At 41.8% G+C, this 26,713-nt stretch overlaps 2 protein-coding genes across 2 annotated transcripts; one reads left to right on the forward strand and one right to left on the reverse strand.

The window, feature by feature from the left end:
* Positions 1-1,644: 1,644 nt before the first annotated feature.
* On the reverse strand, positions 1,645-19,159 carry LOC136679788 (teashirt homolog 1-like). Its single transcript, XM_066658465.1, has 2 exons — positions 18,962-19,159; positions 1,645-6,412 (listed from the first exon to the last, which is right to left on the reverse strand). Exons 1-2 carry the CDS (start codon positions 18,999-19,001, stop codon positions 3,063-3,065), a joined length of 3,390 nt encoding a protein of 1,129 aa, XP_066514562.1. The 5' UTR covers positions 19,002-19,159; the 3' UTR covers positions 1,645-3,062.
* Positions 19,160-21,452: 2,293 nt separating this feature from the next.
* Positions 21,453-23,616, forward strand: LOC136679329 (prostaglandin reductase-3-like). Its single transcript, XM_066657782.1, has 2 exons — positions 21,453-21,816; positions 22,262-23,616. The coding sequence occupies exons 1-2, from the start codon at positions 21,509-21,511 to the stop codon at positions 23,184-23,186; spliced, it is 1,233 nt and encodes a 410-aa protein (XP_066513879.1). The 5' UTR covers positions 21,453-21,508; the 3' UTR covers positions 23,187-23,616.
* The last annotated feature ends 3,097 nt before the right edge of the window (positions 23,617-26,713 follow it).

Genomic DNA, 26,713 nt, shown 5'->3' on the forward strand with positions numbered 1-26,713 from the left:
GCATTCTGGCTGCTCAACAGTCCATGGTCATCAGTGCCTGATTCTCTTCTTCATGATGCACCACAGGAAACAGATCTGGACTGCAGAGGGACCACAGAAACACGTTTGTGTTTACAAAGCCATGTTTCCCAGCACATGCAGAATGAGGCCTGGCATCACCTTGCTGAAATAACCATGTACTTCATTTGGATGGCTCAGTGTATTTCAGTGCTTGTTTCCTCACCAATAGAAACTTCTCACATATGTAAATCACACGTGCCTTGGTCACTGAAGCACACCCCATACCATGAGAGATGTTGGTTTTTGCACCTGTCACTGGTAACAGTCTGGATGTTCCTTTTATTATCATGGGAAATGTGGCTTCCATTTTTCATGAAAGCAAGCTGAAACCTGTCCTGCTCTGACTGTAGAACATATTTTACCTGTCATTTGAACCCTCTGTGATGAGCTACTGCCTAACGAAGTCCTTTGCTGTTCCACATAAAATTAATGTATGGATTTCTCCTTGTGTACTAGACATTCAGGTTGCATTCCTTGATGCAGTGGCAGACTCTGAAGTGACAAAGTTTTTGAATTACTTCCTGTAAGGATATATTAATTAGTCTAGCATAAAAGTTTCTTATGCCATCTGAGGGTTCAAAGGTCAGACTCATTCAACACTGATGTCCAGGCTTACATACACCTGACAGATGATAAGTGACCTAAATTCTTCACAATCTTGTATTCAGCACAAGAGAGTCTATGGTGAATGCTTTTTTTCTATAACTTTATATTTACCTGTTTATAGTGTAATGCTGAAGCAGACACAGGGAGAACACACCACACTCCTCACAAAGTCACCCGGAGGAAACCCACGCAGACACAGGGAGAACACACTACACTCCTCACACACAGTCACCCGGAGGAAACCCGCGCAGATACAGGGAGAACACACCACATTCCTCACAGACAGTCACCCGGAGGAAACCCATGCGGACACAGGGAGAACACACAACACTCCTCACAGACAGTCACCCGGAGGAAACCCACGCAGATACAGGGAGAACACACCACACTCCTCACAGACTGTCACCTGGAGGAAACCCATGCAGACACAGGGAGAACACACCACACTCCTCACAGACTGTCACCCGGAGGAAACCCACGCAGACACAGGGAGAACACACCACACTCCTCAAAGACTGTCACCCGGAGGAAATCTACACAGACACAGGGAGAACACACCACACTCCTCACAGACAGTCACCCAGAGGAAACCCACGCAGACACAGGGAGAACACACCACACTCCTTACAGACAGTCACCCGGAGCGGGAATCGGATCCACAACCTCAAGGGCCCTGGAGCTGTGTGACTGCAACGCTACCTGCTGTGCCACCACGCCGCCCATCCATACGATTATATATTTCCAAAACACAATCATGCTGGCCAGTGACAAGCTTCAAGAGAACTACAAAAAATAATAAATAAATATCACAGATAGTTGTATTTATTGCATTTTACATGTCCCAACTTTTCTGGAAAAAGTGTTTATAGTTACCCACATTGCATTGAGTGACGCCAACATATAAAACATAAAAGATACTGTAAGTGTATGAAAGATAATGATGCACAACCAAGACAAGTTTATATTCTGGAACTGCTTTGGGTTTATTTTACAATTGAGGAAAAAAAATTAGTTGGTGCTAAAAAGGTTTTTGTTGTTTTTACAAAACATGGAAATGTATTTGCATTGTGCACTGCCTCACACAACATCATGCATCAAACTGGATGCGGATTTTTATATCACATTTTTTGTAAACGAAGTCAGAGAAACTTTTAGAAAACAATTCTGTGGCTCTACTGCATATATATATCTATTAACACTATGCTTCATTTGGACCTTTTTACATAGAAAATGACATTAGAAAAGTAAAATACACACAGTTTGAAATACAAAGGATTCTGGGCTGTTGTCAATAGCAACAATGTTTGGAACCATTTTAACATAATGCTTTTCAGTGGTGAAATCTAAGTGACATAGTACCAAAAGAGAAAATACATAACAAATTACTATAAAGTGATGCACAAAAAGAAAACACAACTACTTTTGTATTCTTTGAAAGTAACTTTGCATACTTTAATTCTCCACCCTCCATCTGGCAGGAGGGACTCTATTGCAGTTTCAGATGTCATCAATTTTAATAGAAGCAAATTGAAGAACAAATGGTCAACAAAATTATTCAGAAATGTTTCAATTATTTGAAATGGTCTTTCTCTCCAAAATACACTGCTTAAAGTGGCACTCCAGCTAAAATAAAAATGCACCATCTGTTTTAACTGTGCTCTCTTGTGTATTAACGTAATGCTGCTATGTCTGGAGAGTGTTTCTGGTTAGTTATTTGCACTGTGATTAACTGGTTAAAACACAGCACTAACCCTAGCTTAATGCAGTATTTCCTTAGTTGCAGTAAGAATACTCCTCAATTCTGTGAATTTTTTGTGCCCAGTGATTCTAGTTAGGCTCTGGAGCCACCGCGACCCTGATTAGGATGTTAGCAGTTACAGAAAGTGAATGAGTATGTGAGAGAATTCAGTGAATTCTGTCAAAGCAATGGGACTGAGGGACATAGTGCTGCACTACAGAATGCTCCATAACATAAAAGTGATATAAAACTCTAGTTTGAAGCAAGAATGCCCCTTAAGTTGCTATTTCAGTACTTGGAGCACCTCCGTTGATATTTTCCCACTTTTTCTTCTCTGAATTGTGCAGTCAAAACTAGTCTCATGAAAATAGTAGTCATTTTAAGATCATTTAAGAATGAAAAAGTTTACCATCACTAATACACATGCACAGTTTCAGATCAGACAAATAGAATATAAATACACTTGAAGTGATTTTGAAGAGCTTGGCAAAAACAAAACAAAGGTAAACAAACCAATAGACTTTATCCAGTCAGGCAGTTGTACAACAGAAAGTAAGACTCGCTTCCGATTCTCGACGGCTCAGTTTGGGTCCAGTGCAGAGAAACTAGTTTAGTGCAATGAGACAGACCTGCGATTAATGAGATCACTCTGAGAATCTTATGGCTCCTCTTTCCTCAGCTTCTCCAAAGTAGTGACAAAGACCAGGTGGTCTTCTGGGGACTTTCCATGAGTCTTGCTTAGATGTAGCTTGATTGCATGCTTGCTGACAAATGTCCGATTGCAAATTCTGCACTGGTAAACTGAGCCAGGGCTAGAGTCCTCGTCAAGGGATGTCAAGTTCAGCAGGCTGCCGCCATACGCCACTTTGTCCATTACCATCTTGGAGACAGCCTGCTGCTCCTGGAGATGGTGCAGGGACAGTTTGGACAGGTCCTTGAGGCTGAATCCCAGGTGAATCTCCAGATGGCTAATGTAAGATGTAGGAGTCCTGAACTGGGAGGCACAATCTCCACAAAGAAACACAGGCTGGCTGGAGTCCATGTTCTTCAGAAACTTGGTTCCCCCAGTTCTCTTCAGCTGGTACTTCACATTTGCGAGCCAGTGGGAGATGGTGGTCATTGAGAGGCCGGTGAACTTGCATATGAGCACACGCTCTTGAGGGCCGAGGTCTGATATGGTATAGCGACCCTCCGGAGTCTCCTTCAAGCTTGAGGCAAACTGAGCCTGGAGGATCAGAAGATGTTGAGGGTTCCAGTTAGAATGCCGACCTTTTCTCTTCTGTGCGGAAGAAAGATCTTCCAGAGAGTCTTCAAACACACTGCTGTCTGCATCAGACTTTTCGGAGATGGACGAGGGAGTGGAGGAATTGGGAGTCAGGTTGTCAGCAAGGTTCTTCACCATGTCCGAGATGTCCATCAGTGCATTTTCTCGCAATGAAGATACTACAGGGTCCGACAAAGGTATTCCTGTGTAAAGGGGTCTAGTTCCATTGAAGTTGTTATGGGTATTGTTATTGCCATCATTGTTGGTACCTTTGGACTTCCTCAGATCTATGGGCTGGTCATTGTCCTGGTAGAAGCATGTGTTGAGAGACTTGTTTTGCTTAACAGAGGTGGAGTGATAAGCAGGCTTGTCCATCACCTTATTGCTGATCTTGTATAACACTGACAGAGGGTCAGAGGAAAGGTTGACTGGTTTGGAGGCTTTGCTGAGGTGGGCGTTCATCACTGACTGTAGAGCAGAAAGTGGGCTGATGAAAGGCCTCTCATGTGAATGATCTATGATGATCCCTAGACCTTTGCCATTAGTAATGGGTGACTTGCAATTTTCTGGGCCATTTCTTGCATGGTTCTGGCTTTCAACTAAAGTTTCTTTTGGCTCCACTTTACACACCACATCTGCTGTTCCTGGGCTATTGCTCCTTGTTTCTGCATCTTTCTTCTCCCAGTGAATTGGCGATAATGACTGGGGGGTGTATGCAGACCTTGGTCGCTCATTCACCATCTGGTCCTCCTTCTCCTTCTTTACCGAGACCTTTCCTATGACCTTCTCCACTAGCTCCTCCATTGCAGATACATTGTTCCTAAGGGATGGGGATGATGAGGGACTCTGGGGAATGTGGGTTACTGCCCCAAGATCAGAAACATATGTTCGGAGGCCACCTTTAAAGGCTGGCTGCACTGGTACAGTTTGAACTGTAGGAGGAATTAAGGTGGATTTTGTGGATCCCTGGAGCTGTTGGTAAGCTGCATGGATGCTGGGGTATCCTCCCCAGGTAGGTGTACCTGTCTGAGCCTTGCTGATGGCACTAGACACTGTGTTCTCCAGGGATTTGAGGATGTCCATTCCTGCTTTGGGAGTCTCCTCAAGGTCTTCTTCTCTGAGGTACTTGAAAGAACTAGAATCCAACTTGTCCAAGTCTAATTTCTCACCAGAATCCTCTTCCTCTTTGATCTTTTTAAGCACAAGTTCACCAACCTCCATCTTTCTCTCTTCTGTCTCCTTCTTGTTCTCGGAGCCAGTGGACAGTGCAGGAGAAACAGACTGAGTTTTAAGGCTCGGTAGAGGCAGCCTGGCAGTAGTGGGTGGTAAAGGGATCGACTGGGTTTTCTCCTCCATCACTGGATCAAACACCAGCTGCTTTCCCTTCTTGGAGGCAGTGTTTGTGACTTTCAAAAAGTGGCCTGTCACCATCATATGGGCAGTAAGCTGTTGAAGAGTGTCATGGGAACTGCCACACTCCATGCACTTCAAGATCTGAGACTTGCGTGCCTCAAACTGCCACGTGTAGCTAGCCCCGTTCTGATAACCATAGCGATTGTTAGGGGTAACATATGGGTTTGGAGCTCCCTTTGCATCTTTTCCAGAATCTAGTCCTGATACAATTCCACTGGAACCTGTGACTGACTCTGGGGAGCATGGGGAAAGGGATCTGAAAGGTTTTTTGGCTGACGGCACTAGCTTGGTGGCTAGGACTGGCACAGGTTCTTTGAGAGGCACTTTCTGATAATGTTTAGTCTTGATCATGTGGACACTCAAGTCTTGTAAAGACTCAAAGGAGTGGCCACAGTACATGCACTTCAGCACTTTCTGGGCATCCTCTTTGCCTTCCATCTCCATTAAGGAACGCTTGCGGGGCTTTGACCAGCGCTTGCCACCGTCCTCTTCTTTGTCTTTGTTGTCATCTCTGTAATGGCCAGTCTCGTTCATGTGAACAGTGAGTCCGACCAGCGTGTCATATGCAGCGCTGCAGTCTTTGCACCGGAACTTGCTGGCACCGGTAAAAACAGAGCCGTAGAGTTTGTTGTTTTGCCGGTAGAGCTGGACAGTGCTGAAGAGACTGGGCTCAGGAAGTAGGTGGTAAGGAGATTGTTGGAGTGTCTTGGCTAAAGCTGCTTGATGCCAATCATAAGCCACACCGGCACTATTACTGTCACTGCCACTAGCCGGCATGGCATTTACGGGGGTGCTGACATTTGAACCGTTGCTCTGGGTTGCATTAAGGCTGCTTGCAGTAGAGCTCTTCTGACTGTGGAGGATATTCTTGTTGGCGACCTCAGTGCCATTGGAGGGTGTGGTGTTGGCTGTATGTGTAGTGGCACTGCTGGAGGACTCTGGCTTGGTTTTCGTGATATCCATGGCAAAACTGGACCAGGAGGCATCAGAAATCAAGTTTGCATAGACTGCTTTCATCTGTGCCAAGCTATCCTCCAGGGCGTTACCATTGGCCACATGCCCGGGCACCCCTTCCCGTTCTTCTTTTGAAGAAGTACTCCTGTAATCGGCGATCTGATCACTAGCATCGCTGAGAGGAGAAGCATATCCAGCGTCTGGGTTGGTGCCATGGCTGAGCGGCGAGTCCCCGGGTGTCAGAGGGTCTTTAACACCCTCCTCCTCTTCCTCATTGCACAAGTACTCTCCATCTCGGCTGTCCAACGAGAGCCCATCATCTTGAAGAGTCTCTTCATCAGAGGCGCCTGCCTTAATCTCTACCTCTGGCACATAGGCTGAGAAACGGAGAGAGAGAAAAGTGACAATCAATGAGTTATCTGCTGATTTCAAGTTTGTATTTATATTTTTATATTCAAGTCTGTATTGCTGACTTTCTGCCATATGTTTCAACATAAACAAAATGTAAAGGGTGTTTTTTTCTGTAGTTATTGCCATTGCACAAGTATAACAAGATTACGCTTGCATCTACATGCAACAACAATAATAAATAACAAATATAATAAGAAACAATTAATATATGAGACCTATAATGAGCTCAGAGAGAGAAATAATGAATATACAATTGCCACATGTTTTTGTTTGAGGTGGCAATTACTACTTTTTCCTGTGGAAGTCAAAGCATTTCAAACTGAACTTCAGATTTTCCTTTCGTAGCTCTCATATTGTTCCACAGCTTTCTGAATAAATGCTTTGAGGTGCATTTTCCAGAGTGTTGCATATGAAATTAATTCATAAATACATATCAACTAATATCCTGAGATTTCAGAAGTGCAATAAAGAGGACACACTGAGAATTAGCTTTCATTGCTAATCAACCCCATGGTCAATGCCTCTGGTGCTTACTGAATATTAATTTGTGTACACATCAACAAACAAACAAACATAAGAGGGGGAGGGAAGGGAGAGAGAGCAGAGAAGCATTAGGGGGAGTGAGACAACCCTCTAGCTTCTTTGGTTTATCTCTCGGCTGCACGGTGAGATGTGTGTCCTCGATGCCAGTGTCAGTTTTTCCTGATGAAACAGATGCGCTGTCAGCTTCAAACGGAGCGCTAAGCTGTCGTATCGTAATCTAAGTGGACGTAACACCTGACGTATGTTCACTGGCACTGTTCCTCAGCAGGAGAAAAGCCAGGCCAACGCATTAGCATGCTAGTGGCTGCGTCTCTTGGAGTGTCAAAAAAAAAAAACCCTCACATTTAAAAGAACGTGCACTGTTTAGAAACCCTACTCTTTACTGATATCCCTTAACATCAAGTAGTTATTATAGTTTTATACATTACCATTCCAGCTATTCCAATAATGAATAATCCAATTTTTGTACTCAACCACAATTGCATCCAAACCCAGGCCAAAACCAAAGTGAAAATTCAGGCCAGAACTTGGGTCAGGTTTAGGCCCGGTCTGGACCAATACTGAGGTCAAATTGTAGGCCACATCCAGATGAAACACAGACCAAATTCAGGCCACAACAAAGGCCCGAGTCAAGAAATCCAAACCCAGAGGATTCCGAGAGCAAACCAAGGCCAAGTACAGGCCACATTTCAGTACAGACCCAAACTCCGGTCAAAACCCAGAACAAAAACAAGGTGGATTTAAAGCTATTTTCAAGTCAAAAGCTGCAATAAAATCTAAGACCTAGTCAAGACTCATACCTTTTCACATTGCCTTCTCTGCTTTATACGTGTGTGTGTGTGTGTGTGTGTGTGTGTGTGTGTGTGTGTGTGTGTGTGTGTACAGAGAGGAAATGGACACTTTTTTTATTTATGGAGTCTAGTTTATTTATACTAGATGCAAAGGACAGAGAAAGCTAAATTTATTCTATTGCGCACACGTCCACACACACACAGACACACACACACACACACACACACAAACACACACACACACAGGACAAAAACACACACATGCTAGAACTTCAAGCTCGCAACAACTGTTTATCGCAACAACAGTTATCTTTTGTTCAATGTAAGAGTTTAAAGTATTTGTTTCTGCTGAATTTGCACCTAAGAAACTACCACACAGTGTCTCTCTCTCACACACACACAGAAAGAGAGCAAGAAAGAGAGAGAGACTGTTCAGACTCGCCCGCTGACTAATTAAACCAGAGCAGTTAACAAAGAAACGTAGCATATTAAGAATTAATAAACATTGCTCTGCTCTCTATCCCTCTCTCCTCTCCTCCTCTACCGCTCTGCCTCTTGCTGATTTACAGTAAATTATCTTTGAGGTCATCTCGTATTCCACTGGTCTGTTGCTAGGTGATGAAGCTGTCTGTCGTCGTGGTTACTGTCAGGTGGGACCTCCGGACACGGGAAAGTGTTCACAAAGAGCAAGCGCATGCGTGTGTGTATATATTAATCTGTTCACTGTCTAAATAACAAAAGGCTGCTCAGAAAAAAAGCTTACTATTTAGAAGAAAGTGAGAAGCTCTGGATAGGGAGAGAGAGAGATCCATTCAGTTCCCTTGGGAAGTGTTGGAGTGATGTTTGGGATCCAGAACTAATCAACCAACATCAGCATATGACCTTACTAGTGTCATGTGACGGAATGCCATCAAAATCTTTACAGAAATGTCCTTCCCAGAGCAGTAGCAGTAAAGATGAACAAATAGATTAATACCCTTCACTTCAGAAGAAACGTGGATGAGCAGGTGTCCACAAACTTTTGGCTGGAAAAATACACACATCTAAAGAGATGAAAAGTATTCAGCTGTCACACAAGCTTAAACACACTGTGTGTGTGTGTGTGTGTGTGTGTGTGTGTGTGTGTGTGTGTGTGTGTGTGTGAATAATTTGCCATAATCCTCCCAAGCTGATAGTGAGTGAGTGAGTGTGTGTGTGTGTGTGTGTCATATCAAGCTAATAGCATCAGTCACTGAGGTTTAATCTCATATTTAGCTGCTTTTCCATCATCATCATCCACTGACGAAAAAGAAGGAATAAAAAAAAAATCTACCCCCATCTTTAGAGAGAAACTGATAGAGAACAAAAAGAAGAGGGAGAGAGAGAGAGAGAAGGAATGAGTTGAGAGAGAGTGGTAGTATTTCATGTTGTGGCAGTAAAGCTCTTCACATACATTCATCATTCACACACACACACACCTGGCGTGTGTATGCTACACTCTATGGCTTGTTATTTGCTACACTGTACTTTACACCCAGGATAATCACACCTGACTATCAGTAAAATCACTTGTACACGTAACTTTTAAAGCCTTTTTGTGTAACATTCAACAGTCATTTTAAATTCAAACATTCTCCCTCTATTTTGTATGTTATAGTAACTTCTGCATCGTATTAAAAATGAAAACTGTCATTCTACTATATAAAAAACTAAAGATTAAATACAAATACATTAGGTTCACTAGGATCGCTAGCATTGAAATCCCCGTCTTTAAATCTATAAAACTCACACGTATTTTTGGATACAAAGTAATCCCTAAGAACAAAGCTGCACATGCCTTTGCTGCACTTTTTCCTGAGGGACCTCATGAAGAATGCAGTGATGAACACACATTCTCACCTGCCATTTTCAAACAATTACTGGACAATTCTTTTTTTTTAATACGACACAACATTAACGACAATAGACAGTTAGAATTTTTATATATAATTATACATTATATGTATGAAAAAACTCACCTTATACATTCTCTCTCTCTCACACACACACACGCACACACACAGGTTGCAAACAAAACTTAAACAAAACAGATTGTCTGTGAGGAGTGTGGTGTGTTCTCCGTGTGTCTGCATGGGTATCCTCCGGGTGACTGTCTGTGAGGAGTGTGGTGTGTTCTCCCTGTGTCTGCATGGGTTTCCTCCGGGTGACTGTCTGTGAGGAGTGTGGTGTGTTCTCCCTGTGTCTGCATGGGTATCCTCCGGGTGACTGTCTGTGAAGAGTGTGGTGTGTTCTCCCTGTGTCTGTGTGGGTTTCCTCCGGGTGCTCCGGTTTCCTCCCATGCTCTAAAAACACACGCTGGTAGGCGGATTGGAGACTCGTGTCCGTAGGTGTGAGTGTGTGAGTGAATGTATGAGTGTGTGTCGCCTGTGAAGGACTGGCGACCCCTCCAGGGTGTGTTACTGCCTTGTGCCCAGTGATTCCGAGGAGACTCCGGACCCACCGCCGAACTGGATAAGGGTCACAACCAATCAATTAATTAAGTAATTAAACAAAAACCTGATCTAAAATATTACTAAATCTATATATTTTCTTTGTGACAGAGAGCAGCCTGGCCTGTCTTTAAGAGCTTCAACTGAACTGAACTAATGTAAACTGAGCTCAGCTTAACAGCTGTTGTGTGTGTGTGTGTGTGCTGCTGAACTGTCCCTGAACTCTGAGGTCACTGCACTGCCACAAAGAAGTGAACATCCTTTTCTTTCTTTCTTTCTTTCTTTCTTTCTTTCTTTCTTTCTTTCTTTCTTATCTTTTCCCCTATATCCATTTCTCTTTTGTTCTTTCCTTTGTCCCTCATTTTCTCTCTCTCTCTCTGTCTCTCTCTCTCTCTCTCTCTCTCTCTCTGTGAGCCAGGACTAATCATCAACATCAGCACCTGACCTCACTAAGGTTAATGTGAGTAAATGCCATCAAATTTTCACAGCAATGTCCCAACATCTGGAGTAAATCTTTCTCAGAGAAGTAGATACTTCAGCAAAATATAAATAGAAAGCAGTGTCACAAGATGAAAGAGAAAACAAAGAAGAAAGATTAAACATGGAGAGAAATGTGAGGATGAGGGTTTCCCACACACACACACACACACCCTCTTGAGGACCCCTCCCCGAAACCCCCTTAGAGGACCCCATATGATAAATGACACACATCATTCTGTCAGTTCTGTGATCTACAACACTGCCACACAAGGAAATACTCTCTCTACTTCTCTACGCTCTTCTCTCTATTTGTCTCTCTCTCTTTCTCTCTCTCTCTCTCTCTCTCTTTCTCTCTAAAAAAAATAATGTGAGAAGCAGAAACAGTGAGAGACAGAGTGAGAGAAATAAAGAGAGGGAGGGAGGGAGAGAGTGAGGGAAACAGAGAGAAAGTCATGACCCCAAAGTGACCTCATCATTTGTGAACTTATCAATAACTCAAGTGTGAAACTGGTGTACTGCTTTACCACAAACACACGCACACAGAAAGTGTTTTCTTAACACCACAGTGAGGAGTTAGGATTTGGAATTATTTAATTCTATAAAAATATTCACAGTAAAATGTAACCATTAATAAAGTTATATATAATCACAGTAAATACAACCAAATAATATAAAACAAATAAGAAATATAAGATCATTGTTTTCTATAAAGTAGTAGATGAGAGTGAGTTTGAAGAACAATGTTTTGTTCAGATTCTCCTAGATTTGTATGAATTTGTTAAATCCACAGCACATTATTTAAAATCATAATTTATTAACCACTAAAACTAGGTACTGGATGATAACCTCAGATAATACGGACTCCACGAGGAGATTCGGATTTGTACATTTTCAATATTTCAGTGCACATTATTTACAGCTTCTGTCAATGATCGATGGTCATAGGGGAGTGAATGATGTCTGGTGATGGACCGGTGCCGTGTGCAGGATGAGTTCCTGCCCTGCGGCCGGTGATTTCGGCTAGGCCCGGTGACCCTCAGTAGCCCTACTAGTGATAAAGTGTTTACAGGAAGTGAATGAATGAATGAAGTTTCAGACCAATCACATTTGTCATAATACAGGCCATTAACACAATGCCGTATGTTTTCATCGACTGAACATCAAAAACATAACCCCACACTGTGATGAGCCTGTCTCCAGGAAGCAACTGCAGGGCTCACATTAATGAGATAATGTGTTAATTGCTCTTGTGTATGTTAAGGCTGTAATGCACCATTTAATGCACTAAGGCAGTAGGAGGTCGCCCCTTGCCCCGACAGCTCTGTAAAGGCCACAGCTGTAAAGACGCTGATCCCTGAACTAAACCCAGTCTTACATCAGCTCTATTGTGTATTACTGATTATTTATTCCCTCATTTCAAACTAGGCTTTATCCTTTGCTCTAAATCCTCTTTCTTCAGCCTTAACATACACCAGTACACACCATAAACACACACATCATTTGAGTATAAGGAAAGCAAGGTGTGGAAGGTGATTTGCATGTGTGTATCATTTTCTCCTTTCAGAGAATAGACACAGGCCGTTGTAACAGAGGCAGGGAGAAATAATGGAAAGAAGAGAGAGAGAGAGAGAGAGAGAGAGAGAGAGAGAGAGAGAGAGAGAGAAAGAGAGAGAGAGAGAGAGAGAGAGAGAGAGAAAAAGAGAGAGAAAAAGAGAGAGAGAGGCAGAGTGAGAGGTAGAGAGAGTGAGCGAGGTAGAGAGAGAGTGTGGCAGAGTGAGAGTGGCAGAGTCAGAGAGAGAGGTAGAAGTAGATTGAGAGAGGTAGAGACAGTGAGAGATAGGTAGAGAGAGAGAGTGGTAGAGTGAGAGAGAAGTAGATTGAGAGAGGTAGAGACAGTGAGAGATAGAGAGAGAGAGTGGTAGAGTGAGAGAGAAGTAGATTGAGAGAGGTAGAGACAGTGAGAGACAGGTAGAGTGAGTGTGGTAGTGTGAGGTAGAGAGAGTGAGAGATAGATAGAGAGAGAGTGGTAGAGTGAGGTAGAGAGAGTGAGAGAGAGGGTGTGGCAGAGTGAGGTAGAGAGAAGTAGAGTGAAAGAGAGAGAGAGATAGATAGAGAGAGTGTGGTAGAGTAAGGTAGAGAGAAGTAGATTGAGAGAGGTAGAGACAGTGAGAGACAGGTAGAGTGAGTGTGGTAGTGTGAGGTAGAGAGAGTGAGAGATAGATAGAGAGAGAGTGGTAGAGTGAGGTAGAGAGAGTGAGAGATAGATAGAGAGAGAGTGGTAGAGTGAGGTAGAGAGAGTGAGAGAGAGGGTGTGGCAGAGTGAGGTAGAGAGAAGTAGAGTGAAAGAGAGAGAGAGATAGATAGAGAGAGTGTGGTAGAGTAAGGTAGAGAGAAGTAGAGTGAGAGAGGTAGAGACAGTGAGAGATAGGTAGAGAGAGAGTGGCAGAGTGAGAGGTAGAGAGAGAGTTTGGTAATGTGAGGCAGAGAGAGTGAGAGAGAGAGAGAGTGATAGAGTGACAGAGTGAGAGAGAGAGGGAGAGAGTGTGTGGCAGAGTGAGGTAGAGAGAAGTAGAGTAAAAGAGAGATAGATAGAGAGAGTGTGGTAGAGTAAGGTAGGGAGAAGTAGAGTGAGAGAGGTAGAGACAGTGAGAGATGGGTAGAGAGAGAGTGGTAGAGTGAGAGAGAGGTAGAGAGAGTGGCAGAGTGAGGTAGAGAGAAGTAGAGTGAGAGAGAGGGGTAGAGAGAGTGAGAGACAGGTAGAGAGAGTGACTGGTAGAGTGAGGTAGAGAGAGAGAGTAAAGTTGGATAAATGTGGAGAAGTGCAGGATCCTACATTCTGACAGGAGCTTAATCCTACTACTGAATATTCCTGTAATCTAATTGTGTGGACAATTTCTCATGATGTGTTTCTTCCATCCATCGGCAGCAAGACTCTACTCTTCTGGACAGGCTTTAAACCAGATACTGGAACATTTCTGTGAGGATCTGATGGCATTCAGACAGTTCTAGACCACATGAATTATCCCAAGTTATTAAACACAGAGATCACTGCCCCACAGCCCATTGCCGGGTGGATTATAGCCCTCTAGGCTGTGTTTGGGATTAGGCATGAGGACCTCAGGATCATGTGCAGCTGCTCCCTTAATGACCTCATACGTCACAGGGTCCATGGGGCGTTGTGAATATCATTCATCCAGAACCGGATGAATGATCTGGTTTCATTATGGTGATTTGATTAGGGTGTAAACCCATTAAAAGTCATTAATAAACCGTTATAACACATAGATGTTTTAGTGTAACAGTGACCTGTGGTTTGCCAAATAGTGAACTCACATCTCTCCATAGTTGAACCTTAGATCTTGCCAAAAGCTGACCTCACACACTTCAGAGTCCTACTAAGTGACAGAGTAACTCTGCAGGGCTCTGTGTGTGTGTGTAAGTGTGTAATTGTTAATGGACACCTGTCAGGATAACGACTGCAGACACACAGCTGCTGCGGCGGGAGAGGAGGAGGAGATCTGTCTATCATTCTGTTCATCTGCTCATTCGTCAGCTTTAATACACTCCAGCACACTCCTCCATCCATCCCACTGTACATCCCTCTCGATCCCGTCTTCTACACTTCTCTATCCCTCTGTCCTTTCCTTCTTCCCTCTATGCTTACCATTTCCATCCTTCCGTTCATCCCTTTATCCCTCCACCACCTTCCCTTCGTTCGTCCCTCTACACATCCACTTCCTTCTGTTATCCATCCCTCTATATTTGTCTCCATCCTTCCATCATCTCTCTATACCTCCTTATTTATCCATCCCTCTATACTTGCCTCTACTCCTCCTTTCATCCATCTGTATTTCTGTCTCTATTCCTCTTTTCATACCTCTACATCCTATCTCTTTTCATACCTCTACATCCTACTATCTGTCCTTTCATTCATCCCCTTATACCTCTCCCTCTGTCTCTTTTTAGCTCCATCTCCATTTCTTTTCATCCCTCTTTATTTTGAAACTATTCCTCCACATTTCTCCTCACATCCATTCCCTCTCTACCCTTCCACACTTCCATCACTCTGTCCATTCCTCAATTTATCCCCAACACTCTCCTATCAGTTCCTTGATAAAGTGTCGGCATCCCTCTGTTCAACCATTTACACATCCATCTCCAACACTCTTTCTTCTACACCTCTATATACCTCCATCCCTCCCTCTCTGTCCCTATACATCCCTCTATCTCTATACATCCCTCTGTTCCTTGAATCCTGTCTGCATCTCTCAATCCAGCCCTCTACACCTCCATCTCATCCCTCTGTACCCTTCCTCTTCCATCCCTCTATACCTCCGTCTGTTTGTTTTTTTTGTTTCTTGATTCCTGTCTGCATCTCTTAATCCATCCCTCTATAACTCACTATCATTCACTCTTTGCTTTCTTCTAAAGCTGTGTGTATATCCCTCTATACCTCCACCTTCATCTGTCCATTCATTACTAGAAATAAAACAAAATTAATTTGGAAATGCAAACTCTATCCAATCAATAAAAAAATAATTAATTAGGTAACAAACTATGCATTTAGTAATGCATAACAACAGGTACACTGCAAGATTGTGAGTGTGTGTGAGAGTGAGCGAGAGAGAGAGAGAGAGAGAGAGAGAGAGAGAGAGAGAGAGAGAGAGAGAGAGAGAGATGGCACACACGATGAGCAAATGCCGTATTGTCCGGTTGTTTGTTTGTATCAATACAAAGTGATGTAATGTGTTTGTGAACTTGAGGAAGAGTTCTATTCTGCATTCGCTCATCTTTTATTAACGAAGACAGGACTAATGTCTGTTTCTTGCAGATTACTTTCAGACGATGAAGAGACAAACCAGAACAAGATCATTTCCCCCTTTTTTTACTGAATTTTACACAAATAAGAAAACAACAGCTGCTCCTAATTTCTTTATTTACTCCGCATCAGAACGTCACGACGAACCGTCCACCAGAAACCACCCTGGATCCTTACATAACTCACTTTAAAAAGAGGAGAGCGCTTTGTCTTCATCCGTAAAGTTACGTTTCGGAAGATATCTGGTGGTGCTCCACGAGTCTAAAATAAGGCTAAACATCAAAAAGTTAAGCTTTAAATACATTTTATTAAAATTAGATACAGTAATGTTGAAAATGCATTTTCTTTTAGAATCAACTGTATATTAACCTTACATATTAGTCTGGTTAATGTGTGTATGTGTGTGTGTGTGTGTGTGTGTGTGTGGACCAATATCTGTTTACACACTCACACTGGGTACTTGTTTCTCCATAATGTAATTAATTAAGTGAAGACATATGACAGGGTCAGTGTTAGAGTCGGGGCAAGAGTGACGAATAGGATAAAGCTAGTTATGGTTAGGGTACATCTCTCCACAAAACGATTGGAAAGCTATGTGTGTGTGTGTGTATGTGTGTCTGTGTGTGTGTGAGTGTGTAAAGCTGCACTAAATCACTGTAATTGTGTCTGAAAGGAGAAAATCTGGATTGAGTGTTTTAATGAGTGTGTTTGTAGTGTGATCAATACTGTGAGTCTCTCTCTCTCTCACACACACACACACACACAGGTCTGAAACTCTTGGTATTAGCAACGGTTTAGCATCTGATTTTTGCACATTTGCTTTTCTTTTTACTTTTTTTAGAGTGAAAGTGGGTGTAAAATGAATAAAAATGTTCAAATCAATGAAATAATTATAATAAAAACCTAATTGTAACTGGACTAAGACAAGGAACAAATATTATTTACTCAAATAATGGTGAATGCAAAATAAAGCTGCTATTTTTAATTAATTAATAGGATTGATCTCATGACAGTGGCAACGTTTGCAGACACCGACACACCACAGAGAAACCAGAACTGCAAAACCACTCCAATATAAAACAGGTCAATATTAAACCAATATGTCTATGCTTCACAACACTGTAAGCTGTAATGCATGAATATTACTAAACAAGTAACCAAAAGCCTGAGGGAGTGTGTATTAATAGACTTAAATGACACACACTCACATTTCTGGAGCATTTCTTTTCCTCTGTTCTTTATGAACCTTTCACACATGTAACAGAGGTCAGATCTTTGATTCACGGTTCGAAACACGTTCTTCTGCGTTATGTAAATGAAATGTATCCGTTAAAGGTTTCTCTCAGTAAATAAAGTCTCAGCTAAGAATGTTTTTATTTCGAATCTGATTTTAGTTCTTGTGTCTTCTGTCTCAAACCTGAGTTCATTTTGTGACTTTTGAACACAACCTTCAAATGAACGCAAATGAACATTTAACTAATAATAGGATGGAAACAGGAAACTCACTGCAAACTGGGTCAGAGATTATTTAGCATTAACGGTGTAACTAAGTGTGTATCATTTCCAAACACTCTTCAGAAATACAGGGATCTTTGCGGGTTCCGCACTACGGGCGGCGGTTATTACGAGATTATTACGAGAACACCAACAACCGTCCAAAATCTTAAATGATCTATAAAAGTTATTTGTGGTTAATAACCTGCTGTGTTTGGTTCTTTAGAGAAGCATTTAAAAGTTGTTCTATAAAGTTCTAAAAGAATATAGTAATAAAATTTACAGTAAAGACTTTTTTACAGTAAAAAGGTCACAAATTGGTTTTGTTTCAGTTTTCCAAACAAGTTAAATTATAATATAACATGCATCAGTATGAAAATAATATAACGTGTTATAAATATGCCGTTATATAAACTGTGACTGAGAGAATCGACTTTAAACACAGAGAAAGACAGAGTGGTACACACTTGTAACTGTGCTGATTGATTCTGAGAAGTTGCACTGATCACAGCACACTCACTGTGGGCCTCGGGCACTTTCAGAGCTCATACTTCTGTGATCTTACTGCAGACAGTAGTTTATCACAGTAACAGTAACGGACTGGACATCGTTCAGTTCGTGGAGGTACAATCCTTTTCCTGGAGGGACACTGCTCTGCGACACAAATACACCCGAATCTACCAATCGGCAGAGGATCTGAAGAACCGAAAACCTGACTTTACAAACATTAGCTTACACCTATTTGGCCTCAGTAGGATCGCATGTGTGATCTCACATTTAAGCAGTGATTTATAAGAAGTGTGTTTGTAAAACAAACTCAGATTCTGACGGAGCAGCTACAGCAGTGTGTTACAGATTTCACACACACTGCAGCCGCACTGACTTTTAATACATTCATCGTCTGGACAAAAACACTGAGCACTGGCCTCAAGATCAAGACTAGAGTGAAATTCAGACTGGTTTTATAAAAGGAGGCCCCTGGCGCTGGCCCAAAAACACCAGAACTGAGCGCCCAATCTCAGGCCTGGAGAACCACATTATTAGATGCTCACAAACCTGACTGTGGTTGGGGTTAGGGATCATTCCCTTATTAATAATAAGCATTAATAAAATAACTAAATATTGTGATGATTACTGTTATCGTTGTTAAGATGGTTTGATCGGACCCGTGCTTGATGAAATGTTAAAATCATGGAAAATGAAGCTACTGTTTACAAAAGAGGTCTTTTAATTAGTAGTAACAATAATCGCATTGTGGTAATAATAAGTAACGATTATTATTTATAACCTGAACATAGAGTTATTTCACAATAGCAGCAAAACATGAATGAGCAAACTCAAGCACCACTCCAGATAATCATTACAGGTTTAAGTCAATTATATTGGGGAAAAAATTAGTTTAAATCAACCTATATGAAGTTTTAAAAACTCTTTGTGACGTATAAATTTACATAGAGCCTTGACGTCACGTGGAGGTTGTTTAACTTTAAACATTTCATTGTTAAACGACCATTTTGTGACTGTGTTGTGTGGAAAGCTAAGGCAGAAAAGATAATAAAACAGTAGATATTTAGTAACAATAAGGACTTCATATTTTATTCTGATCAGGAAGTCTCTGCTAATACTGATAACACAGTCACGACGTTAAATGATATGATATTAATGAGATATGTCATCTTTAATAAGTCCTAACACAAGTGCAGTCAGGATTTGAACCTTAGTATTTTGAAATGAACAATTTCGTCTTTTAAAATTTGTTGCGCAAAGGAATTACTTATTAATACTTATTTTTTGAGCTGCATGCTTTAATTTTAGTACCAAATTATCCAAAAAATGTGTGTATGTGAGAGTGAGAGAGAGGGAGAGAGAGAGAGAGAGAGAGAGAGAGAGAGAGAGAGACCCATTAAGCCGGTCTTTTACCTGCAGCTCTCCGCGGTTCCTGCTGCTTTCTCCTCGGCATGCTGCCCGAGGCTCAGCGTCGAAGAAGCGGCGGCTCTCTCCGCGCTCTCGGAGCTCCTGGTCTCTCCGGCGCTGTCTGCTGGAACTTTTCTGCTCATCCACACTCGAGTTTTTATTGTCGTAGCACGTAAGATTAAACCTCAGACCAAACGGGACCTGGCCTGAGAATAAAAATAAAGCTGGAGCTTCATTTTATGGATGAGAATGTCATTCCTACTTATTCAGCCACATTCGGTTTACGAAGGCGCAAAACAAAACAAGCGATATAAAAGAAGAGAAAGCGCCCCACAAACTGAAAGAAGTAACTTCAGAGTTGTTTTCTCGTCTGCTTCCAGTAAAGATAAACTGTTCAAATCCGAAGAGAAAGGTCGGATATGTTCAGGTAGATTCAGAAACTGGTTTTAATCAGGAGTAGAACAGCGTAGCTACTGGGAGGCTGTGCCCGGCCGCGTGCAAGGAAACTCGGCCAAAGCTCCAGGGGGCTCCGGGGGGGCGGAGTAGAAGTATGGAGGAGTTGACGCTCGGCTAAGACGGGTTAGCTTGAATCCCACTTAGATTTCTAGACTTTTCCTGGGTCTGTAAGACTTGAGGATGGGCGTGTGTTTCTTGATAAAAAAAAATAAAAGCCACACGGACACATCCAGACTCTGTGATGGACGCGAAGTGATCGCTCCGCTTTAAACTCCAACGCAGCATAGTGCTGTTATGGTTCTTTTTCCCACCCGTATTAGGCACACATCTCCACCCGTAATCACACATGCCCCGCCCCGTCTGCTATAGGATTGGACAATAGTTGATATTCCCCAATAAACTAATAACTAATCAGCTTAGAGATGGCAGTACCCTACCAACCAATCAGCTCCGAGCAGAGGCGGGGCTTTAACTTCAGACCCTCTCAGTAAATGCACGAACACATCGAGCGGTGTAGTTTGTTACTCTTTTAGAGTTTTATTTATTCAACCAAATCAATTAAAATGTATAGAATAATATTGTACAAAACGATAAAATTATATTTTAGAAACAATTTAATAACGTCATGCCAACAAATGTGTTGATTCCTTTTCAAGTTAATATTAATTTATATAAAGAAATTTGTTGAATTGTTTTCTTGAATCAAGGGTTACACTGATGCTTTCGCAACTGGACTGAAAATCATTCATTCATTCATTTTCTGTTTTCGTTTAATGATGGGCAGGATTGCAGTGGGTCCAGAGCCTACACAGAATCATTGGTCAATACACAAGAACACACCTTGGACAGTCCACACAGAGCATCACACACACATATAACTATGAGATACTGTATGGGAAAAAATGTACATGAAATAATGTTACTTGTTAACATGCATGTTGTAACACATTGTGTCAACAAATACCTTCCAAAAAGTGAACGGTTAAACCAGGTTGAGTAGTGAGCTGTTCTCACTTTGAAACAGATTTCAGAAATGGTACAGCCGAAAAATGCAGAAAGGCAGCGACATTCATTATGGAAAGCAACTTGACATGAGGATCGTAAGGCTGTAGGGCAGTGGTTCTTAATCCTGGTCCTGGTGGGCTAATGCCCTGCACATTCTAGAGATTCATCTTCACCCAGAACACCTGATGCCACTTATGACAATCCCTTTTAAAGTGGAAGTGGGTATGATGGAGCAAGGAGAATACTGCAACATAAAGGGCAGTGGCCCGCCAGGACCAAGATTTAGAACCCCTGTTTTAGAGTGTCCCATTTCTCATATCAAAGGAGTTCTAATCAGAGGCCTTTATGAACCCTTATTGCAACATTTTTTTAAAGATCAGCAAAAAACTCAGCATTTCAAAATAGAGCAAGGACCAAGCAGAATGAACAATTATTTTGAAAGCTGACAAACATTTTATGAGCTTGTAATGTGAGCCACTGCAGATTCCAAATCAGCTCATTTAAAAACATAAGTACAACTAGGTTGTCTGTAAAAAGCCTGAATATCCCAAATGCACTCTATACCAAGCACCCCTGAGGTCTTGTGCCCTATAGGTCTGCATGTTGCTGACATTACCAAAATGTAGATTCTGAAGAGGACTACAGGGCCAAGAGCTCCAGTTGGGACAGGGCTTGAGTAATCAGATATAAGCTACTGTTACATTAGGAGTCTTAGGAGGATAGTTATTGGTTATGTTCTTGCCTTAGCTGGGATCTGTATTGTTTTTACCATTACACTACACAGCCTTTTTCTCATTTCAGTCTTGAAGGGGTACTGGGGTGTATTTTTTAAATGTTTAAAAAAAACTAAAAATGATTTCCAATTCACATTTGATTCAGACGGATCTAATTAGTTCAATTTGTTCCAGCTCTCTAATCCTTTTGAAGATTGGGGCGGCAGAGAGAATACAGCATTGTGTATCAACATACGTCCCAATATGTCTAGTGTAACTGCAGCCGGCAGTGTGGGGTGTTTTTTTATTTATTTATTGGGGCGGGGAATCACAGCTGCTGTGTGGAAATAGTGGGCTAAGGGTTGCTTTGCATTGCTCGATGACCCTGAACTTCATCCCCTTTCTGGAAGCGGCCGATAGACGGAGCGATGGACATCGGTTGCTGCAGCGGCTCTTGGCCGGACCTAGTGCTTACAAAAAGGCCACCCGGATTCACTCTGTACCGAGCCGCTCTATTATCGACCATTCCTACTCCACACAATTCATGGATTTCAAACGCTCTTCCATTCCTAGCAACATGAAGAAGCTTGTCGCAACGAAACTGAGCCCAAACTTTAAGGAGGCCGTTTCTCTCCAAACGTCTCCTGTTCCCACCCCGGGCGACAGCGATTTGCTGATCCGAAATCGGTGAGCCTTTAGCGGCGTAGGTCAGAACTCAGAGTCGGTGTAGCATACAATGGTTTAACATACAGTAACTTGGTCGGAGAGTTGCCTTAGACTCTGTTAAGAAGTAACGCAGTCCTTATAATTACATTTAAAGAGCTTTGTCAGTGCTTTAAGACTTGAACTGTTGCTATGAAATGTCAGTTTTTAATTTGTTTGCTATCAGAACTTAGCACAATGTCATGTATTTTCCCACCTCTATTCTGCCAAGCCCCGCCCTACAACACTTCTACGTGTATATATATATATATGTATGTATGTATGTATATATATATATATATATATATATGTGTGTGTGTGTGTGTGTGTGTATGTACATATATATATATATATATATATATATATATATATGTATATGTTTGTGTGTATTTCATAATGGTAATGTGTTTCTCTCTCCCTCTGCCTGTAGGTATGTCGGCATAAATGCATCGGATATAAACTACTCAGCCGGACGTTACGACCCCTCAGTGACTCCTCCGTTTGATGTTGGTTTTGAGGGTGTGGGCGAGGTGGTGGGTCTGGGTCTGAGTGCAAGCTCCAGGTTCACTGTTGGAGACACAGTTGCATATATGAATGCTGGAGCTTTTGCTGAGTTTACAGTAATTCCCGCTAAGATTGCTGTCCCTGTCCCTTCAGCAAGACCCGAGATCTTATCGCTGCTGGTTAGCGGTGCCACGGCACATATTGCTTTGAGGCGCCTAGGGGAACTGAAAAAGGGGGATACGGTGTTGGTGACTGCAGCAGCTGGAGGAACTGGACAGTTTGCTGTTCAGTTTGCGAAAATGGCTGGGTGCCATGTGGTGGGAACATGTTCGTCTGATGAGAAGGCAGGATTCTTGAAGACTATTGGCTGTGATCGACCAATCAACTATAAGACGGAAGATTTAGCCGCTACTTTACGTAGAGAATACCCTCAAGGTGTGGATGTGGTGTACGAGTCGGTAGGGGGCAGTGTTTTTGACATTGCATTAAACAACCTGGCCTCTAGGGGCAGACTCATAGTTATTGGCTTTATCTCTGGCTATCAAAGCGCCTCTGGCCTCCAGCCAGTGAGGGGCACAACTATCCCTGCTAAACTGCTCCAGAAATCAGCTAGTGTTCGAGGATTTTTCTTGCCTCACTTCCTTTCAGACTATGGCGAGTCTTTACAGGTAATGCTGGAGCTTCTGAACACGGGAAAGTTGGTGTGTGAGGTGGACAATGGCGAGAGAGACGAAGTTGGACACTTTGTTGGTCTGGAGTCCATCTTTAGAGCTGTGGAGTTTATGTATGCTGGGAAAAACTTGGGGAAATTGGTGGTGGAGCTGGAGCCAAAAAATTCCAGCAAACTGTAATTACATTAAAAAAAAGCTTGTGGACACCTGCTCATTCAACATTTCTTCTAAAGTGAAGGGTATCTAAGGGTTTTCTATTTTTTGTTGCAATAACAACTTATATCGTTCAGCAGGGTTTTTAGACTATGTAAGAAAGCACTGTAAATTTGATGGCATTTAGTTACATAGGTATTACTTGGGTCATGTGCTGATGTCAGAGAATTTCTTCTGGCACGTTCAAAGTTATTGTATGGAGCTCCATCATTTCACAACCCAGTGCTTGTGGAAGTTATACCCATCTGGTAGACTGTTAGCATTGGGCATGGTGATATTAAGCTTATTGGTAGCTGCTCCAGTTTCCTATTTCAACACTGTGTCCAAAACTAAACTGAAGTAAAATCATTAAAATATAGATGGTGTCTACAAATGTTTTGGGATATATTCTGTAATTGAAGCAATCCTGAAAATAACTATGATTTAAATCAATAAATCTGGTTCTATTTTTGATTATTAAGTCTCAGTGCTGTGTTCTCTCCGTGTTGGCGTGGGTTTCCTCCGGGTGCTCCGGTTTCCTTCACAAGTATTAGATTTATTGACTTGTTTGACCAACTCTTTGTTTACTACAAAAAGTAAAAATGACCTTAAATGATCATAAATGCCATGAATGAATGTTTTCATATGTAATATTTTAGGGCACATCACTCTTTCAGATTCACACACACACACACACACACACATATATATATATATATATATATATATATATATATATATATATATATACACTGCCTATTAGGAGTAGGAATCACAGGGTGCCTTTATCAGAAGGTGAGGCGTTTTTTTAAGGACATCTCTCACATACACACACACACATGCACAAATACACTCCTGCTCCACCTGTTCCTGTGGCTGATTCTTGGTTCAGTGTGTATTAAGCATAAACATTTATTTCCTGCTGCAGGTGTGACCTCAGCATGTCACTGTCACACACTCAACAGGGATAACTCTCTCTCTCGCACACACACACACACACAAATCAGTGTAGAGATTGTAGGTGTTAGTAAGAGTTAGCTGCAGTATAATGGGAGTTTTCAGGATTAAAAAAATAAATAAATATGTTGTCATCACAAATATCAGCCAAAGGCATAGTGTGTTCATTATAAACAATTACATTAAAATGAAAAAAAAAAAAACAGCCTTGCAACATAAACCTCTCTAAGGGTGCACCCTGCATATCTTCAATTAGCATGTGTGTGTATGTCGGTGTGTGTGTGTGTGTGTGTCCTCATGGGACACCTGCCCTATAGCTCACATTACAGTACCTTCACACTCCAATTAGCTCAAAAGCAACACAATCACAACAACACACTCCACATAATTGGCTTTAGGTGACCCCTCACTAAATACAGGTTAGACCCCCCCCAGTGTACTTTTTGTAGAATTATAATCACAGTGCAGAGTGTCTGGGTAAATTTTATTGGATTATAATTGCTCAGGGTCAGAGAGACCTAACTATACCATGCCTTTTTCAAACTAAGCTTAGAAAAAAAGGGAGAGGGAGAGAGTTTTACAAATAAAACCCTGAGGATCCACGATCACCATTAACTGCATTTCTTAATGGAAAGTAAAAACACTACATGGCCAAAAGACATTTTCACTAGCATATCTTCTAGGTTCCTCTTTAATGCAGTGACAGCTTGTACTCCTCTGTGAACACTTTACACTAGACGTAATAAAATGTGAGGATGCTCGTGTTGGGTGATAAGTTCTGGATCAAAAATCATCTCAAAAATAAGACTCCAGGGAACACAGGCTCACTGCTCCACAGCCCGATGCTGAATGGATTTGACCCCTCTAGCCCCTGCTTGCCATTGGACATGATGAGTCTAGGAGAATTACTGTTTTTAGGAGCATTACTGTTCTCTCTCTCTCTCTCTCTTTGTTTTTCTTACCTCACTTCCCCCCACTTTCTCTCTTCATCAGGGTTCATAGTGACAAAAAGCATGAATATAACTGACAGATGGTCGTGTGGACAGGAGGAAGTGGAGATAGGTGTGTGTGTGTGTGTGTGTGTGTGTTGCAGATAAATAGAGGTCACCCGCAGACAAACCGACATGATTCAAAAATCTTTCTGACAAGTGAATTCTCCTTCTGAAATCTTTATCTGTGTTTGGCCAAAAGTATGTAGGTACCTTCTCATCCAAAGTCTTAATTAATGAAGGCATTATTGAGCTTCCTCTGCACTGCAGTAACAGTCTCTACTCTAGTGGGAATGCTTTACACTAGATATGAGAACTTTTCAGCGAGGTTTTGATGGGCATTTGGACACACACACATCACTGAGGTTGTGTAATTAGTTCTGGATCACGAACACCACTCAGACTCACCCCAAAAGTGTTGAATTCTCATTTCATTGAGGCTTTACTAGAGAAATGATACAAACATTTTAAGACACTGATAACTTCTGGGTTTTATTACACAGCAATAGACTATTGATGGTTATAAAAAGCATTACAGTGTGTTATATTAAATGTGTGTGTGTGTGTGTTATTACAACCAATTATAACTTTACAGCTTTATCTGCTGCTGTTTTTCTCTCTACACTTTAATGAGCCTTGCCTTCCTGTGTACATTTACTGTCTGTATATGTGTGTGTGTCTGTGTGAGGGTGTCTGTGTGAGTGTGTGCGTGCATGCATTTGTGTGTGACACCAACCAATTAGCCACCAGACCAGACCAAAAATCAAGGGAATTAAAGAGAAATGGAGATGTAAACATCACCAATTACCATCCATCATTTAGAACAGTGACTAACAATCATTTCCGTGATCCATTAATCAGTTTTGATCAATCAGCAATAGGAAAAGTGCAGTTAATATCACTATTTATTTATTCAATGGTCTGTGTTATAACGAGTGAAGAATTCATCTGCTTTAAGCTGTACCCGTTATGGGCTCAGTGTGTTTAAACCCGGTAGAAAAGATGGTCTGGAGCAGCTGCACATGAGCCCAAGGTCACCAGTTTGAAGTCTGGACCAGAAGGTGGATAAAAATGTTGGATGAGGAGGTGTCCACAAACTTACAGCGATTTTTAAATTATTGCTGAATAAATTCATATTTTATTTAGGCACACAGGACACGCAAAAGAGTTAAAGATCATCGCTCAGCTCTGTGTGTGTGTGTGTATGTGTGTGAGAGAGAGAGGACTCCCGCTGGAGAGATGTGGGAGGTGGGCAGGAAGCAGAAGGCCATGGAGTAGTTTATGGCACCTGTCACAAACACACACACTCACACATACACACCCACACACACCAAGACGTCTACATACACTGACATTTCTCTGGCAGACACACACACACACAAACACACACATACACACACACATTTGTTTACATGCATTTTGGGGACATTACATTGACTTAAATTAATTTAGTGGGGACTTACACTAAAAATTAGCTACTTGCCTAACCCCTAAATTTAACCCTAAATCTACACACACCCTAATATTATATAATAGCCTTAATTCATCTTTACCTTAACATTTAAATTT

The sequence above is a fragment of the Hoplias malabaricus genome, chromosome Y, assembly GCF_029633855.1.
Source record: "Hoplias malabaricus isolate fHopMal1 chromosome Y, fHopMal1.hap1, whole genome shotgun sequence".
NCBI classification, from domain to species: Eukaryota; Metazoa; Chordata; class Actinopteri; order Characiformes; family Erythrinidae; genus Hoplias; species Hoplias malabaricus.

What these genes read in the sequence shown, in the direction of transcription:
- LOC136679788 (XM_066658465.1), bottom strand. Translation starts at nt 19,001, where the DNA reads ATGCCGAGGAGAAAGCAGCAGGAACCGCGGAGAGCTGCAG. An exon ending in GGAACCGCGGAGAGCTGCAG is followed by an intron (nt 6,413 to 18,961) that starts GTAAAAGACCGG and finishes TCCGTTTCTCAG; the next exon opens with CCTATGTGCCAGAGGTAGAG.
- LOC136679329 (XM_066657782.1), top strand. Translation starts at nt 21,509, where the DNA reads ATGACCCTGAACTTCATCCCCTTTCTGGAAGCGGCCGATAGACGGAGC. An exon ending in GATTTGCTGATCCGAAATCG is followed by an intron (nt 21,817 to 22,261) that starts GTGAGCCTTTAG and finishes CTCTGCCTGTAG; the next exon opens with GTATGTCGGCATAAATGCAT.